The sequence below is a fragment of the Mytilus californianus genome, unplaced genomic scaffold (genome assembly GCF_021869535.1).
Source record: "Mytilus californianus isolate M0D057914Y unplaced genomic scaffold, xbMytCali1.0.p SCAF_13, whole genome shotgun sequence".
Lineage (NCBI taxonomy): Eukaryota > Metazoa > Mollusca > Bivalvia > Mytilida > Mytilidae > Mytilus > Mytilus californianus.
Window position 1 is genome coordinate 24,738,074 of NW_026262615.1, and position 16,829 is coordinate 24,754,902.

Here is a 16,829-nt window from a genome sequence, read left to right on the forward strand (position 1 = left end):
TTCGGTCTATCAGCCAATTAATTACATACAAACTTTCAACTAACAACGCTTATCTATTTATACAAAGACAGATAGTTTACCTATAAACACATATTTAAATGTTTGATTCCTTTTAATTTTTCATTTATCTTTTATCAAAAATAGTATACCTTCTATCGATTCGATATGCTAACACAACAACGTTTAATTTTAATTTGAAATAAAACCTTCTATTAAGAATATGCTAAGTGATAGCATGTCGACAATTTAAAGAAGCAATTCCAGATTAATGTTATGTACTTCACAGTCCTTGTTATACTTCTGATCTCTCAGTTGAAAATATTTTGGCGGTAAACTGTAACTCAAGTCAATTAGGTTAAAAAATGCGCAGTACTCCTGTTTGACATCAGCTAATGTTTTCCTATTTTCTTTTTAAAGTTTCTGTTCTCAGAACGTTATCTTTAATATTTCATAATAATAAAGTACATCATTCTGTACCTCAGTGTTTAAGCTGTATTCATCATTTTTCCGTATACAATTTTATACATCCTATGCCTTCAAATATTCGCTTTGAGCGTTCTCAATGAAAGTTAATTCAGATAACGCTTCGGACGCATGAGATTTAAAAAGTATTTTGTTTTTTATATAGTTTTTCTATTAGATGAAGAATGTTTTGTATTACAAATATTATTTTCTTCAACTATTTACCATGTTTTAAATTTAGCACTGATATTCTTAAGCTTAAATGCATGTAACAAGTCAGGAATATGACAGTTGTTTTCCATTCGTTTGATGTGTTTGGGCTTTTGATTTTGCCATTTGCTATAGGATTTTCCGTTTTGTATTTTCCTTCGAGCTCGGTATTTTTGTTATTTTACTTTTTAAAACTATACTCGAAGAAAACATATAAGAAACATGATAGCACATCCACTTTTTAACGGATATATTGTTTACCGAGTCCGTACTTTTAGATTCGATCCCGGTAAACTTATCGAATTTGTACGTACACTTATTGTTAAAGGTTATCAATTTAACATTGTACTTTGGATATTGTTTTGTATCAAACTGATTGTTTTAGTTTGTTCTTGTGTTGTACTGTTATACCACTGTCCTATGTTTAGGAGAGGATATGGCCAGAAAACTTGTTTAAGCCCGCCATTTTCAGTGTGTGCCTGTTCCGAGTCAGGAGCCTATAATGTAGTGATTGTCGTTTTTTGCTAAATATCATATTGTTTTGTACATAAATCAGGCCGTTAGTTTTCTCGTTTGAATTGTTTTACATTTGTATTTTTTGGACCTTTTAAGGCTTACAAAGCGGTTTGGGATTTGCTCATTGTTGAAGGCCGTATTATGATCTTAAGGTGTTATTTTTACGTCATTTAGACTTGGATGGAGAGTGGTCTCATTGACAATTATACAACTTATTCTTATTTTTATAATTTTCGAGATCAACATTTTCTTTGGTTTTGCATGTGAAAGAAAGAACGGAATATACTAAGTTCAATGACAGAGGCATTGTGTTAAACAAAAGGCAAATCAAAAAGGGGAAGTCCATAAAATCTGACAGAATCAAACGCCATCAATCAACGGAGCAAGAGAAAAACAACTGCCGCATTTTCAAACTTGGTACAGGCATTTTCCGAAGAGAATGGTGGATTAAACCTGGTTTTATTGCTAGCTAAACTCCCTTCTTGTATGCCAGTTGTTTATAGTTCCGTTATATTGACAAAATTGGGTGAGCAACCCACAGAGACATAAAAGGTCAATTAGGATCCAGCAGTCAAAAATTAAGTAAACATACATCACAGACATACAACACAACTGACTAAAAAATTCAAGCAAACATACAAAAAAAGTGTAGTAGATAGTAAATTTAGAATTAACAATGACGTCAACAAAAATTTTTTTTGCCGTTGATAGCACATGCCGTGTATAGTATATAAACCTTCTCGATCAAGTAAATATAAATACAATGGTAAACAAAAAAGAAACAACACTGTAAAAGGAATCGCATCTCAGGACCCACCTGTTCCAGGAATGCCCAGAGTTTATAATTAAAAACCCGATGGTGGGATGCATAAGTACCGAGTCACTTTAAAAGTCATACGACCAAAAGAAACACAATAGCAAGGAGAAAAATGACGGGAAACTAATGTAAAAACTAGCATTCCTGACATTTAAAATAGCCCTTGACTAGGCTCATATGCTTTGATGGCTGCAAAAGCTACTCATATTAGGTTTACGAAATGTATTACTTCGAGCGTAATCATCAATACACCTTTTGTGAACAGTGATATTGGTCCCTATAATCAAGAAGATATCAGATATCTTAACTTTGTCTAAATGATAAAATGTAACATGCCAAAAGACTAAGAAACAGCAACAGCCGAACATCTCTTGTTATCTTTATGATTTGAGAAAAAATGTTTCTAAACTATGTGTGGCATAAATTTCAATGAGCGTCTTAATGTTATTTTAATTCTTTAGCTTCGAAACGTTTAATATTTGTTTTCGATTTCTAAAGATATTAGGTTTGCAATGCATTGCATTTGGAAAAGAACGATTAATGTCGTCATGACATGAATAGTTAGGTTTAAACATTTCAATTTATTAACCTTTTTTTTTATTGCCAAGAATAAAAAATAAGACTTTAAGTCTGTACTGTAACGTTAGCACATCGAAGACCATATGTAACGACTAAACCACAGACGAAACAAAATATGCGGTTTCAGTAGGTACCTCATTGGGTGATACCGATATATAGATATAGATGTATCGTTATAGTTATAATCAGTGGGAAATCTAGTGACAAAATATTACCTCCCCTGTAAACACAGACATCCTGATCCTTTCAATGTTTGTCTCGTTTTAGCAAGGACGCTATTAATTATAAATTCACAGGAAATCGTTCTGGTAAATACAATTGTAGCAAAAACAATATGTTCATATAATATTATCTTTTTCCTCCTCAATTAGCAAACGACGAGTACAACAGGCTTAAGGAGCTTTGTGTAAAATGGGTTTAATATGTTGCTATGCGAATAAATTCTTGGAGTACCAACTTCAATTTATTTATCTACTGGCTGTATACCTCTCTGGAACACGCCAATTGTCCGTAAATGTATGCAGCTAGATCAAAGAAGTTTAGAGAAAAAATTCCAACGGAATCGATTGATATGCAGCAAAGATAAACACTTTTGAAATTAAGTTACTAAGCAAATCCAAACGGACCTTATCCCGATGTAAACAGTGAATGTGAATAGATCAAGTAGACCGCAAATACTTGTACAGAAATTGAGATGACCTTTTCTTAAAATTGTATAAAAAAATAATAAAATGTTTTTAACAAATAAGCTACGTTAATAAAATATTTTATTACATTGGTAGCAATGAATTACATTGATTTCCCATTCAAATAAAAACCGATAATTTCACATGTGAAAAAACGTGGTTATTTCACTCTCTGACGTCATACAACAATAGGCGTTGTCAACACATCGATAACGTCGGATCAAAACAAATTGTGAATGCGTAGAAAAAAGATATAGTTCCTTACATTTTCTACATTAATTTCATTAAAAAAAGCCATTTGCCAATGTAATAAAAAGAATAACTAATCAAAGAATTCAAATATCGAAAAATATTCAACTCGTGACCGAACAACACTGATAATTAACGTGAATTAATGTGTTGTTCGGTCACTCGTTGAATATTTTTCTCTATTTGAATTCTTCGATTAGTTATTTTATAAATCTGTAATTGTTGAACCTGCACAGACATGACTTTTAAATTGTTATATTCACGAAATGACAATATTTTTATATTGCAAGTTCACGTGACAAGAGCAGTACTCGAAGACCTAAGATGTGAAAAATAGGTATATGTTTTAAGGAAATTGTAACATACCCAGGACATTATGGAACACCCCGGAAACTTTTGAATTGAATGATATTTAGATTTTGTATTTATATGATTTTTTCCATTTTTTTTTATCAATATCCAGCAAAGATTGACATTTTTTTTAAATTTCAGTTTCACTAGCTTCTAATGCAATTATCTTGTAAACAATCAACAGAAAACATCGTGTCTTTGCATGTATATTTCTAATAACACAGTTTTAATAACTTTATTTTAAATGTATTTTAAATGCGTTTCACTTGGTTTTAGTTTGTAACACGGATTTCTTTTCGCTTAATCGATTTATGACTATTGAACAGCGGTATACTACTGTTGACTTTATTTACAATTGTTGTTTAGAAATATGTTTTGATCAGTATCGTCACCGGCATTGTTTTACTGTTGATTTTCTCGACTTTATCATAAGAAAAGTGATTATACTATTGTTCTCGTTCATATGTTCAGCCGTAAATGACCGTATCGTGCATTGTGTACACACGATATATAAGAACCAAATGTTTATCCGAAATATCTTTGAGATTAAGGCATTGGCGCGTATTAAAATATATTGATATCAAAATGACGGGTTGCATAAGTGTAGCAGGAACTGCTTATCCTGCTAGAGTATCTGAGTTCAACTCGGATTTTGTGTACTCTATCATGAATTTTGGGTGTACTGCATGTGGACTTTGTCATTTCGTCGTTTTTGACTTTAGTTTTTGCCTGTTTTTCTTTTCCATCATTTCTCATCAGTGCTCAAATGTAGCAATACTGATTTTTAGCAACGATTGCCGATCAAATCGGCTTTTGAGTCGTCTACATCTTTAACTGAAGCCTGGGGTTTGCTCCGTTGATGAGCTGAGTGTGACCTGTGACTTTCAGATGAAGAACAGCAATGCAATGCTGATGTTTGGCTTTGGGGTTTGTCGAGTACATAAAGGATGTTAGTGTAAGGCATAAATACACCATATATATGTGTATACTGTTTATCATTTTAAGTTATGAAAACGCTAAGAAGCTGTCCTGTTAGGGTTTTTGCTTCCCTATATATTATAAATTGTTCTTTTTTTCTTTCTAACAATCATGTTTGCTACTAACACATGTAACCGAAAAATATGAAAAACAAGTACACACCAAAGAATTTTCACGATTGACAATCATGAAATAAAAAAGATATAAAAGTAAAGAAAATAGTGTATTCTACTTTCAGTTGTCAGTTACAAACACATCTTTAAATTAACTCAACCGTAAACGTTATGTTTGGTACACATCCTTCAGTAATTGTTAGATTTTAATATTTGGTTCCACATTTTATCATAACAGCTGCCGTTTCTGCAATCATCATCATTGGTGAATTAGTATTACCAGATATAACATTGCGCATGACAGATGCATCGACTACTCTCAGATTTTGTTATACCTTTTACCCTGAAACATATTAATTGTTATTTAACAACGAGGAGTAAATAACACTTATTCGATTTATGTAGTTGCTGGTTTTGTGGCATGCCAAACCTCCCGCTTTAATGGCAACGTCAAACACAACACCAAAACGACAACATCACATGACAGGACAACAATACAAATAAATGGGAGAACATATAGGACAAAGAAACACACGAATAAAAGCTAACAAAAGGTACTAGGCTTAAAATTCAATACGCCAGACGTGCGTCTCGTCCATACAAGACCATCCAGTGACGCTCAGATGAAAAAAGCTTGAAAGCCAAAACAAGTACAAAGCCGAAGAGCACCGAGGACTAAAACTTCCAAAAATTTGCGCCTAACACGGCCAGGGTTTTCTGCCTGGGACAAGAACATCCTTATTATTTAGAATAATTTATAATTTTGCAAACAGTAAATTTATAAAATGACTATATAATAGATATACATGATAAAACCGAAGTGGGGACTAACTACAGAATAAAAACGGATACATTACATAAAACAACTCAATCCAACATATAAAAATACACAGCCGAGTTAGCCAAAGCATCAACGCACAAAGTGACGTCACATTTGAGCTTAAATGCCTGTACCAAGTCAGGAATATGACAGTTGTTTTTCATTCGTTTGATGTGTTTGAGCTTTTGATTTTGCCATTTGATAAAGGACTTTCCGTTTTAAATTTTCCTTCGAGTTCGGTATTTTTGTTATTTTACTTTTTAAAACTATACTCGTAGAAAACGTATAAGAAACATGATAGCATATCCACATTTTACGGTTATATTGTTTACCGAGTTCGTACATTTAGATTCAATCCCGGTAAACTTATCGAATTTGTACGTACACTTTTTGTTAAAGGTTACCAATTAAACATTGTACTTTGAATATTGTTTTGTATCGATCTGATTGTTTTAGTTTGTTCTTGTGTTGTACTGTTACACCACTGTCCTATGTTTAGGAGAGGATATGGCGCCAGAAAACTTGTTAAAGCCAGCCATATTCTGTGTGTGCCTGTACCAAGTCAGGAGCCTATAATGTAGTGATTGTCGTTTTTTGCTAAATATCATATTTTTTTTCGTTATTTGTTTTGTACACAAATCAGGCCGTTAGTTTTCTCGTTTGAATTGTTTTACATTTGTATTGTTTGGACCTTTTAAGGCTTACAAAGCGGTTTGGGATTTGCTCATAGTTAAAGGCTGTACGATGACCTTAAGGTGTTATTTTTACGTCATTTAGACTTGGATGGAAGGTTGTCTCACTGGCAATCATACCACTTATTCTTATTTTTATAATTTTCAAGATCAACATTTCTTTGGTTATGCATCTGAAAGAAAAAACGGAATATACTAAGTTCAATGACAGAGGCATTGTGTTAAACAAAAGGCAAATCAAAAAGGGGAAGTCCATAAAATCTGACAAAATCAAACGCCATCAATCAACGGAGCAAGAGAAAAACAACTGCCGTATTTTCAAACTTGGTAAAGGCATTTTCCGAAGAGAATGGTGAATTAAACCTGGTTTTATAGCTAGCTAAACCTTTCACTTGTATGCCAGTTGTTTATAGTTCCGTTATATTGACAAAATTGGGTGAGCAACCCACAGAGAAATAAAAGGTAAATGTGCCAATTTGGATCCAGCAGTCAAAAATTGTGTAAACATACATCACAGACATACAACACAACTGACTAAAAAATTCAAGCAAACATACAAAAAAAGTGTAGTAGATAGTAAATTTAGAATTGAAAATGACGTCAACAAAATTTTTTTTTTGCCGTTGATAGCACATGCCGTGTATAGTATATAAACTTTCTCGATACAGTAAAATAAAGTAAATATAAATACAATGGTAAACAAAATAGAAGCAACACTGTAAAAGGTCTTTGTGTCCGAATCGCATCTCAGGACCCACCTGCACCAGGAATGCCCAGAGTTTATAATTAAAAACCCGTTGGTGGGATGTATAAATACCGAGTCACTTCAAAAGTCATACGACCAAAAGAAACATAAAAGCACGAAGACAAATAACGGGAAACTAAAGTAAAAACTAGCATTCTTGACATTTAAAATAGCCCTTAAGGTAGCACAATACAAAGATCTTTTTACTTCCAATCTCCAACCTTTCAAATGCTGTCACTTTCTTAAGACTGCATATAAATTAATAAAAGAGGTATACATAGATAGATAAAAGATTAATCTTTTAAATGAATGCAATATTTTTGTTATGTAATCATTATGTAATCAATTATTATGCAATTAATGGCAAAATCTTGGTCAGTTCACTTGAATGAATTTAGCTCTATCATCTCTATAACAATACAGAAAATTTTAACGAAATCCTAATCAACACAGCAGGAGCTACAAAAGGGTATCTCAAATTATCGCTATCGTATTCCATTCTCTCATAAATATGTAATTAGTGCAAACATCCTTACCACATAAACTAAGATAATGTTTGATTAGGTGTAAAATTTGATCTTTACATTCTATCCAAAATCTGAGACACCCTTTTGTAGATAATGGCTCTAGTAATAACATATAATAAAATCAACCCTCTCGGGGTATCCATGAAGAAGCTAATTTCAATTGAAAGTGGAAATTTCTTGTAAATTTTTGTAGACACAGTTAACATTATAATTGATTACATAATTGTTGTATGATACTAGCATTGCATTAATTTGAAAGAGTAATCTGTTAGCTATTCATAAATACCACTTTTATAAATTTTCAAGCATTATAAAGACAGTTACAGCATTTTAAAACTGGAGAATTGGAGGTATAAACTCTTTGTATCGTGCTACCTTAACTAGGTTCCTATGCTTTGATGCCTGCAAAAGCTACTCATATTAGGTTTACGAAATGTATTACTTTGAGCGTAATCATCAATACACCTTTTGTGAACAGTGATATTGGTCCCTATACTCAAAAAGATATTAACCTTTTATTTTATTGCCAAGTATAAAAAATAAGACTTTAAGTCTGTACTGTAACGTTAACACATCGAAGACCATATGTAACGACTAAACCACAGACGAAACAATATATGCGGTTTCAGTAGGTACCTCATTGGGTGATACCGATATATAGATATAGATGTATCGTTATAGTTATAATCAGTGGGAAATCTAGTGACAAAATATTACCTCCCCTGTAAACACAGACATCCTGATCCATTCAATGTTTGTCTCGTTTTAGCAAGGACGCTGTTAATTATAAATTCACAAGAAAACGTTCTGGTTAATACAATTGTAGCGAAAACAAAATGTTCATATTATATTATCATTTTCCTCCTAAATTAGCAAACGACGAGTACAACATGCTTTGTGTAAAATGGGTTTAATATGTTGCTATGCAAATACATTCTTTGAGTACCAACTTCAATTTATTTATCTACTGGCTGTATACCTCTCTGGAACACGCCAATTATCGGTAAATGGATGCAGCTAGATCAGAGAAGTTCAGAGCAAAAAAATTAAATGGAATCGATTGATATGCAGCAAAGATTAACACTTTTGAAATTAAGTTACTAAGCAAATACAAACGGACCTTATCCCGATGTAAACAGTGAATGTGAATAGAACGAGAAGACCGCACATACTTGTACAGAAATCGAGATGACTTTTTCTTAAAATTGTATAAAAAAATAATTTTTTATAACAAATAAGCTACGTTATAAGAATATTATCTTTAATTTTTGAACCTGCACAGACATGACTTTTAAATTGTTATATTCACGAAATGACAATATTTTTATATTGAAAGTTCACGTGACAAGAGCAGAACGGTGTACTCGAAGACTTAAGATGTGAAAAATAGGAATATTTTTTAGGAAATTGTAACATATCCAGGACTTTATGGAACACTCCGAAAATTTTTGAACTGAAAGATCTCTAGATTTTGTATTCATATGATTTTTTCCATTTTTTCTATCAATATCCAGCAAAGATTAACATTTTTTAAATTTCAGTTTCACTAGTTTCTAATGCAGTTATCTTGTAAACAATGAACACACAACATCGTGTCTTTGCATGTATATTTCTAATAACACAGTTTTAGTAACTTTATTTTAAATGCATTTTAAATGTGTTTCACTCGGTTTTAGTTTGTAACACGGATTTGTTTTCGCTTAATCGATTTATAACTATTGAACAGCGGTATACTACTGTTGCCTTTATTTACAATTGTTGTTTAGAAATATTTTTTGATCAGTATCGTCACCGACTTTATCATCAGAAAAATGTTTATTCTATTGTTCTCGTTCATCGGTTCAGCCGTAAATGCTCGTACCGTGCATTGTTTTTTGATACACGCGATAAATAAGAACCAAATGGTTATCCAAAATATCTTTGAGATTAAGGCATTGGCGCGTATTAAAATATATTGATATCAAAATGACGGGTTGCATAAGTGTAGCAGGAACTGCTTACTCTGCTAGAGTATCTGAGTTCAACTCGGATTTTGTGTACTCTATCATGAATTTTGGGTGTACTGCATGTGGACTTTGTCATTTCGTCGTTTTTGACTTTAGTTTTGCCTGTTTTTCTTTTCCATCATTTCTTATCAGTGGTCAAATGTAGCAATACTGATATTTAGCAACGATTTCCGATCAAATCGGCTTTTGAGTCGTCTACATCTTTAACTGAAGCCTGGGGTTTGCTCTGTTGATGATCTGAGTGTGACCTGTGACTTTCAGATGAAGAACAGGAAAGCAATGCTGATGTTTGGCTATGGGGTTTGTCGAGTACATAAAGGATGTTAGTGTAAGGCATTTATACACCACATATATGTGTATACTGTTTATCATTTTAAGTTATGAAAACGCTAAGAAGCTGTCCTGTTGGTGTTTTTCTTCCCTATATATGATATTTTTTTTTTCTTACTAACAATCATGCTTGCTACTAACACAAGTAACCGAAAAATATGAAAAAACAAGTACACACCAAAGAATTTTCACGATTGACAATCATGAAATAAAAAAGAAATAAAAGTAAGAACATATAGTGCATTCTACTTTCAGTTGTCAGTTACAAACACATCTTTAAATTAACGTGACCGTAAACATTACGTTTGGTACACATCCTTCAGTAATTGTTAGATTTTAATATTTGGTTCCACATTTTATCATAACAGCTGCCTTTTCTGCAATCATCATCGTTGGTGAATTAGTATTACCAGATATAACATTGCGCATGACAGATGCATCAACTACTCTCAGATTTTTTATACCTTTTACCCTGAAACATATTAATTGTTATTAAACAACTAGGAGTATAAAACGCTTATTCGATTAATGTATACTAATATTCAATACATGCACCAACGACATTTAGTGATTTGAATTAAAGAAACATGATGTTTTATATATGAACCATTATATGATAACATTAAACGCAACAAGTTAGAATCAATGAAATAAGTATACCAGTTAAAGTAGATGTATTCAGTGTACGTTTATGAAAAGTAAAACAGTATTGAAACGATGGACATGTTGCAACAATAGTGTTTGCATTGCACAAAAGTATTCACATGCAGTTCTGGATTTTAACTTATATGTCAAACAACATTTAGTCAAATACAAATGAAGATGGCACATTGACAGTTTACTTTTACTGTGGTTGGACGTCATTCGTAATTCATTATGCGTTAGATATTTATATTCTGCCTAGTTTTTGTTCAAACAGTTGTTTAGTCATCTTTGTTGTGTTATATTAATGAAAATAACAATCTATACATTTCATATTTAAATAACATTCCATTAACTTTGTGAGTCCGAAGGGCCTTTCTGGATTTACCTTCATCAGGAACGCTCAAACCTAAGCATTTTTTATAGCCATTGATGTATAAGGCCTAAACCTCGAAAAGAGCTATATGATCAAATAGTATGTAAAAAAACAAATTAGAAGCTTAAACAATATTTTGATAATACCTTAATGTAGGATCTACAACTGCAGTTGGATCTCTTTTTGAACCCATCCTACACGAACTTGATGGATGACATCCCGATATTATAAAATGTCGAATAATGCATCTCCAGTAGTTGTCCGTATTGAATTTTAATTCTCCACAATGTCCTTCCATGTCATATCTAATAAGTCTAACATCAAGGCTCCGCCATGACGAAGTCTTCTCCAATTGCTGTGTCCAACGAATCACTATAATACATGTAGTACTGGAGTTATCGAACGCAGTTTCAAAGAATTGCATATTTTATAGAAATTTATACATTTGTACTTATTAGTATTATAATGTCTCAGTTTTATGCAAAGTGACCTTTGCCAATCAATCTAGCTAAAAGTGATTAAGCAAATACTACAGCAATCTTTGAAATAGGAGTTTAAGTTGGTTTACTTACATCACTACGTTAATATAAATACAATGACACTGTTATTCGGGAGTCCCACTAACTAAATATATCAACGAGTTTAGTCAAATAACAATTCTGTATTTTATTTAACATTGCAGTCAGGAAGGACCATTGAACAGAATTGCGTTGCTAGAAAGAATGTCCTTTTTCATCTTTTTGATTTTACACTAATTGTAAATAATTCTTTTCAATCTTCTTTGTTATATTTTTATATCGTTGAAGTCATTTGCCTTGTGAATAATATACCCCTTTGTGAAGCATTCTTAGTATTTTGAAATAAACAGTAAAATATATAGTTGTCTGACGGAAATGAATTTGGCATTCATTTTATCCACCATTAAGGTATTTTTTTCTTTTTTATCCCTAAGTCTTGTATAATTTCCTTCCTTCTCCAATGTTTTACACCATACCTTACTTTTTTTCTTTACTTACTTTTTAAAAACATTTCTATGTCATGAGGATTTGCTAAAAATCTGGGGTCCAGTAGAGGCTGTCTTAAAGGGTTAGCGGTTGCCAGTCGTACATATCCTTTGCTTTTTGGATGCAACAAACATAGAAAAACATTAAATGAACTGTCAGTAGTTCGGTTTAAAAGTTCATGTTGTACCTGCAAAAAATTTAATTTTGGATGTTACACGTCTTCTGATCGGCTGATAGACAAAATTTAGTCATGTGACCGTGACGTCATCAACGTTCTTTCATGTTTACTCTTTTAAAATGGAATTTTAGAATTAACTTATATGGAATGACTGTAATATTTTTTCCTGTTTATTCAAAATAATCTCACAAATGTGGTCCACACTTTTGAATAAAACGCTACGCGGGTAATTTAGTGTGCACCACATTTTTAATGTTATTTCTTCATAGACAGAAAAAATATTACAGTCATTCCTTATCGGTCGTGTATGTTTCAGATGTTAAATAACGAGCTATTTGAATGATAAAGCATGACTTGTTGTCATTCAGATTAAAATCAGTTCTAAATCAACAAAGGGTAGTATATATTTATGCAAATGCGTTGTTCATTACATTGTCATTGTATGTAAATCAACAGCCACCCTTTCCTTCTCAATAAACTGAAACAGTAATACTGGTTTATCATGATTAGTAACATGAATCCGTATATGACATAAATATATAACTAATACACATATGCATTACAATCAACCAAATTAGTTTCTCATGCAGATAATTATTAAATCCTTTAATTTAAAAGAACCATTTATTTTTTTCAAAAATACAAAATTTGTCTCCAACTTAAATGGGGGTTCCGATATCTTTACAAACAAATGATTCCGTCATACGGTGAATTTTAAGATTTTTCAGTTATTTTTTATCGAGTTTTATAGCTTCAGAACAAATACCTCTGAGTAATAAATGAGATTACGTGTATATACATATAAAATGTAAAAAAATGAAAGACACCAGCCGTAATCGTCCAAGTAGTAAATGCTATTGTAGCGGCCGAATAAAGTTGCTATATCTTCCCCGTTTTAAATGCAAAGCAACGAAAATATAATCCTCAAATGAGTATATCTTCCTGGGGACCTATAGGGTATCATCAATATTAATCAATGTTTGATTTGTGTACCCGCCCGTTGCGCAGCGGGATATATGGTAATGATCTTGATTTGATTATTTTTACGGGATTAATTTGGTTTTGATCATTTGTTCTAGTATTGAAACAATGCCACCTTGTGAATGAAACTCCAGTCCATGTTAAAAAGAGCTCTCATACCTGGTGAGATTGTTTGCTATAATGCGACGTTGATCATGTTATATTGACTAATTTTACGGGTGAAATGGTTTGGAGTATTGTGACAGAGCACCTTGTGAACGGAACTCCTCTTAGACAATTTCACGGAAAGCTCTCATACGTAGTACTTTTGTTTGGCATCATGATTAGTTGGTCATATAAGACCGCCAATTTGATTTAACAATTTTAAGGATTTAAAGGGACTTTGACCATTAGTTGGAGTATTGGAACAACGCCTTGTGTACACAACTGCTCTGAGACCATTTAACAGAAATTCGTTTTTTGTAATTTTGAATTAATATTTTTCTGGACATAGAATTAGTAATATTTAATTAACAACTGGGGTATTGCATACATTCATATCAAGCATAGATTAGGAACACTCATACTATTTTCATCAAAGCGCCAAGATGAGTCAATTGTAGACAAAATGATCTCTCTCGTACCAAATTATAAGCCTGATATCTTTTATGAGGTTTTCCATGATAACACAACCCCTATATTATACCCCGTATACTAAACCAAAGATTTTAAGTGGTCAAGTTGAAATATTCCCTTCTAAATCTTATGGGCGCCATCATGAGTTGGTTTATCGCTGTGAAATATCTGTGTCACGGATATGTATCACTTGTCGTAGGCATTCTGCCGAATTATGACATTACCGAATGAGACTTCCCAACGTATTTTTCACCTACTATCAGCAACACGGCGGGTGCCCCATTTTGAGCCGAAATGCTTATTATTGCCGAGCACCTATTAAAACTCCGGGTTTTCGGTGGGGTTCATGTTGCTTATTGTTAGTTTTATATGTAGATTGTTGTAAATTGTTGTTTGTTTTTTTGCATCGTTTTTCGTTTTTTTTTTTGCCGTTCTTTTGCCTCTCTCCGAATTTGAAAAAAACACAATTTTGAAGCATAGTGTTCTTTTTGAACTAGCGACAAAGTACGTATGCGGTATAATAAGAGGCATTAGTTTGCCATGAGATTGCAAAAATTGTAAACTTATTTAAGCCTTTCAACATTATGTTATTAGTACTTGTATTGATAAATAACAGATTGACTTAATATGGACACGTAAGTACAGAAAGGGTCTCTTGTGATGTTACTATGATGTCATAAAGACATCGAAAATATGTATGAGCAACAGCTTTACCTTAAAATATATTGTACACGCATTAAAATCTTTGTAAACTCTATTATGAAGCAAATTTGTTTTGGGGTAAAGCTGTTGCTCATATCTAAATATTATTGACAAAATGAGGCTATTTTGACAGTTTTCGCGGTCTTTCGCTAAATGTAAAAAGTTTAAAGTAATGGTGAAAATATATAATACAAAATTTTAATATATAAATACTTATGTCGTATCAACATAGTAAGATTTTTATTTGGTACATTTATAACACTTTCTTTTTTTTTCGAATTCAAAGGGCAAGCAAAAAATGGCCTAATCATACTTTCGTTTTTGCTCAAAGCTATTGATTACTTTGATGGTACCCATACGTTACACACTAAGAGAGGACGTTTGTACACAAATAAGTTTTCTATATTGTGTTTGTTCTGTTGTAATATTGTGAACAGTATGGTAGAAGAAATGTTTGCTGAGGAAACCTTGTTTGTTTATTATTGATGCATCGACCATTTGCAAATAGAATTATAAATTTGCTGGCAGATATAATTTTAATTAATTATTCAGTAGTTTTTTAAGAGTTGATAGAAATATTTCTATCCAATTTGTAATGGAAAAAGAGTGTATGCTATATCGTGGAGGCCAGTTTTTATTGTTTGAGAAAGCCGAAGGTCCCGGAGAATTACCTAACTTTGGCAGAAAAACTAGCGGTTCTAGTCAATTAAGATTGGAGTCAAACGCACCTGCTACGTACAGGAATCAACTCACAACCTAAGCGTTAACCAGCTATTAATACTGTAGATTAACTAGATTCACTCATGCACCTTTCATTTTGACGATTTCCTAGCAACTGTTTTGAAATTTGTTTGTTGATTTCATGTTAGTTATAAGGTAATAAACAATACATTTGTATGGTTCTTTAAGTTCCCAGATAACATTCACTTACCTATCATTTTGAACTTTAATTAAAAAGGTTTCTTATTCTTAAGAAGCTGAAACTGTCATCACAGAAGTGTGATTAAATTGCAGTTATGAAATAATTTGGGTAGATATATATTTAAATTGAAGTATAATTTAGTTATATATAGATTACAATTTTTAATTGTTCGTTGACCTTTTCACTAGAGCATGCATGCAATAAAAGAGAGGCGAAAGATACCAAAGGGAATTTCAAACACATAAGTGAAAAAATAGACCGGCAACGCAATGGCTAAAAAAGAAAAAGACAAAGACCAAACAACAGTACACAAAACACAACATAGAAAACTAAAGACTGAGCAACACGAACTCCACTAAAAACTGGGGGTTATCTTAGATGCTCCGGAAGGGTAAACAGATCCTGCTCCACATGTGGCACCCTTCGTGTTGCTCATGTTAGTACAAACTCGATAATAAGTATAATTGGGTAGGTCACATTCGGGGAAAGGGGGACGGGAACAATAAGCATAAAATGAGTTTCTTAAAGGGTCGTGTATTCTCCGATCGGTTCGTTTTGTATTTTGTCCTCGTATTATTTTTTATTGTGCTTCGTGCCGTTGAGTGTAGCCTTTTCCAACTAATTTATACGTTTTGTTTTTATATTGTGCTGTTACACCACTGTCCCGTGTTTTACGGAGAGCTGACCGCTGACAACCATGTTTAACACTGCCACATGTTTTATGTGATTGTCCCAAGTCCGGGACCTGTAATAACTGAATTGCGTTGGTTTCCGTCTGCCATATTTGTTTTTGTATATTTTTATTTTAGCATACACTAGGCCAGTGCTTAACATTTTGTTAAAGCATCATAAAAACATTGCTCATTCAAGAAGGCTGCACCATACTGAAGAGTTGTTTACCACCTTGTCCTTTTGGTCACTGGTGGATTGCAGCCTCATTAGGATTTTTTTTTATCTTTTGGATTCATACCATATCTCAAAATATTCATAAAATGTTTTAATTTCCTCAATGTTTGTTCTCATATTACTTAATATATACCTTTCCTGTGAAGTATATAGTCTAAAACAGTCTCAGGATCCGTCAATTTTTTCACGTTGATATTCAGCGTCGTATTGATTGAATAAGGCATTACAAGGATGGGGTGATTTTGTAAGTTGTTTCCAACGGGCAGATCAGCATGCACTGGAATCTATTTATAAACAAATAGAATGTTAATAAAATCAAATATAGCTTTATAAATTGACTAATTAGGATTAACCTGATTGATTATTCACCTCTCTATTGCTTGTGAAAAATACAGTCCCTTCATCATGTTCATAATGCATTT

The 16,829-nt window shown here is 32.5% G+C and overlaps 1 protein-coding gene and 1 long non-coding RNA gene across 3 annotated transcripts in view; both read right to left on the reverse strand.

Moving 5' to 3' along the window:
• Positions 1–5,286: 5,286 nt before the first annotated feature.
• Positions 5,287–12,161, reverse strand: LOC127723418 (uncharacterized). 2 transcript variants are annotated; one of them, XR_007992070.1, is made up of 3 exons: positions 12,116–12,161; positions 11,246–11,471; positions 5,287–5,304 (listed from the first exon to the last, which is right to left on the reverse strand). It is a non-coding gene; the product is annotated as an uncharacterized LOC127723418 (long non-coding RNA). The 2 variants fall into 2 exon arrangements; XR_007992069.1 differs by lacking the exon at positions 5,287–5,304 and adding an exon at positions 10,308–10,553.
• Positions 12,162–16,529: 4,368 nt separating this feature from the next.
• Positions 16,530–16,829, reverse strand: part of LOC127723901 (glucose dehydrogenase [FAD, quinone]-like) — a 132,054-nt gene continuing 131,754 nt past the window's right edge. The window contains exon 8 of the mRNA XM_052230618.1: positions 16,530–16,691. Within this exon, the coding sequence (XP_052086578.1) occupies positions 16,530–16,691 (162 nt within the window). The remainder of the gene's footprint in view (positions 16,692–16,829) is intronic.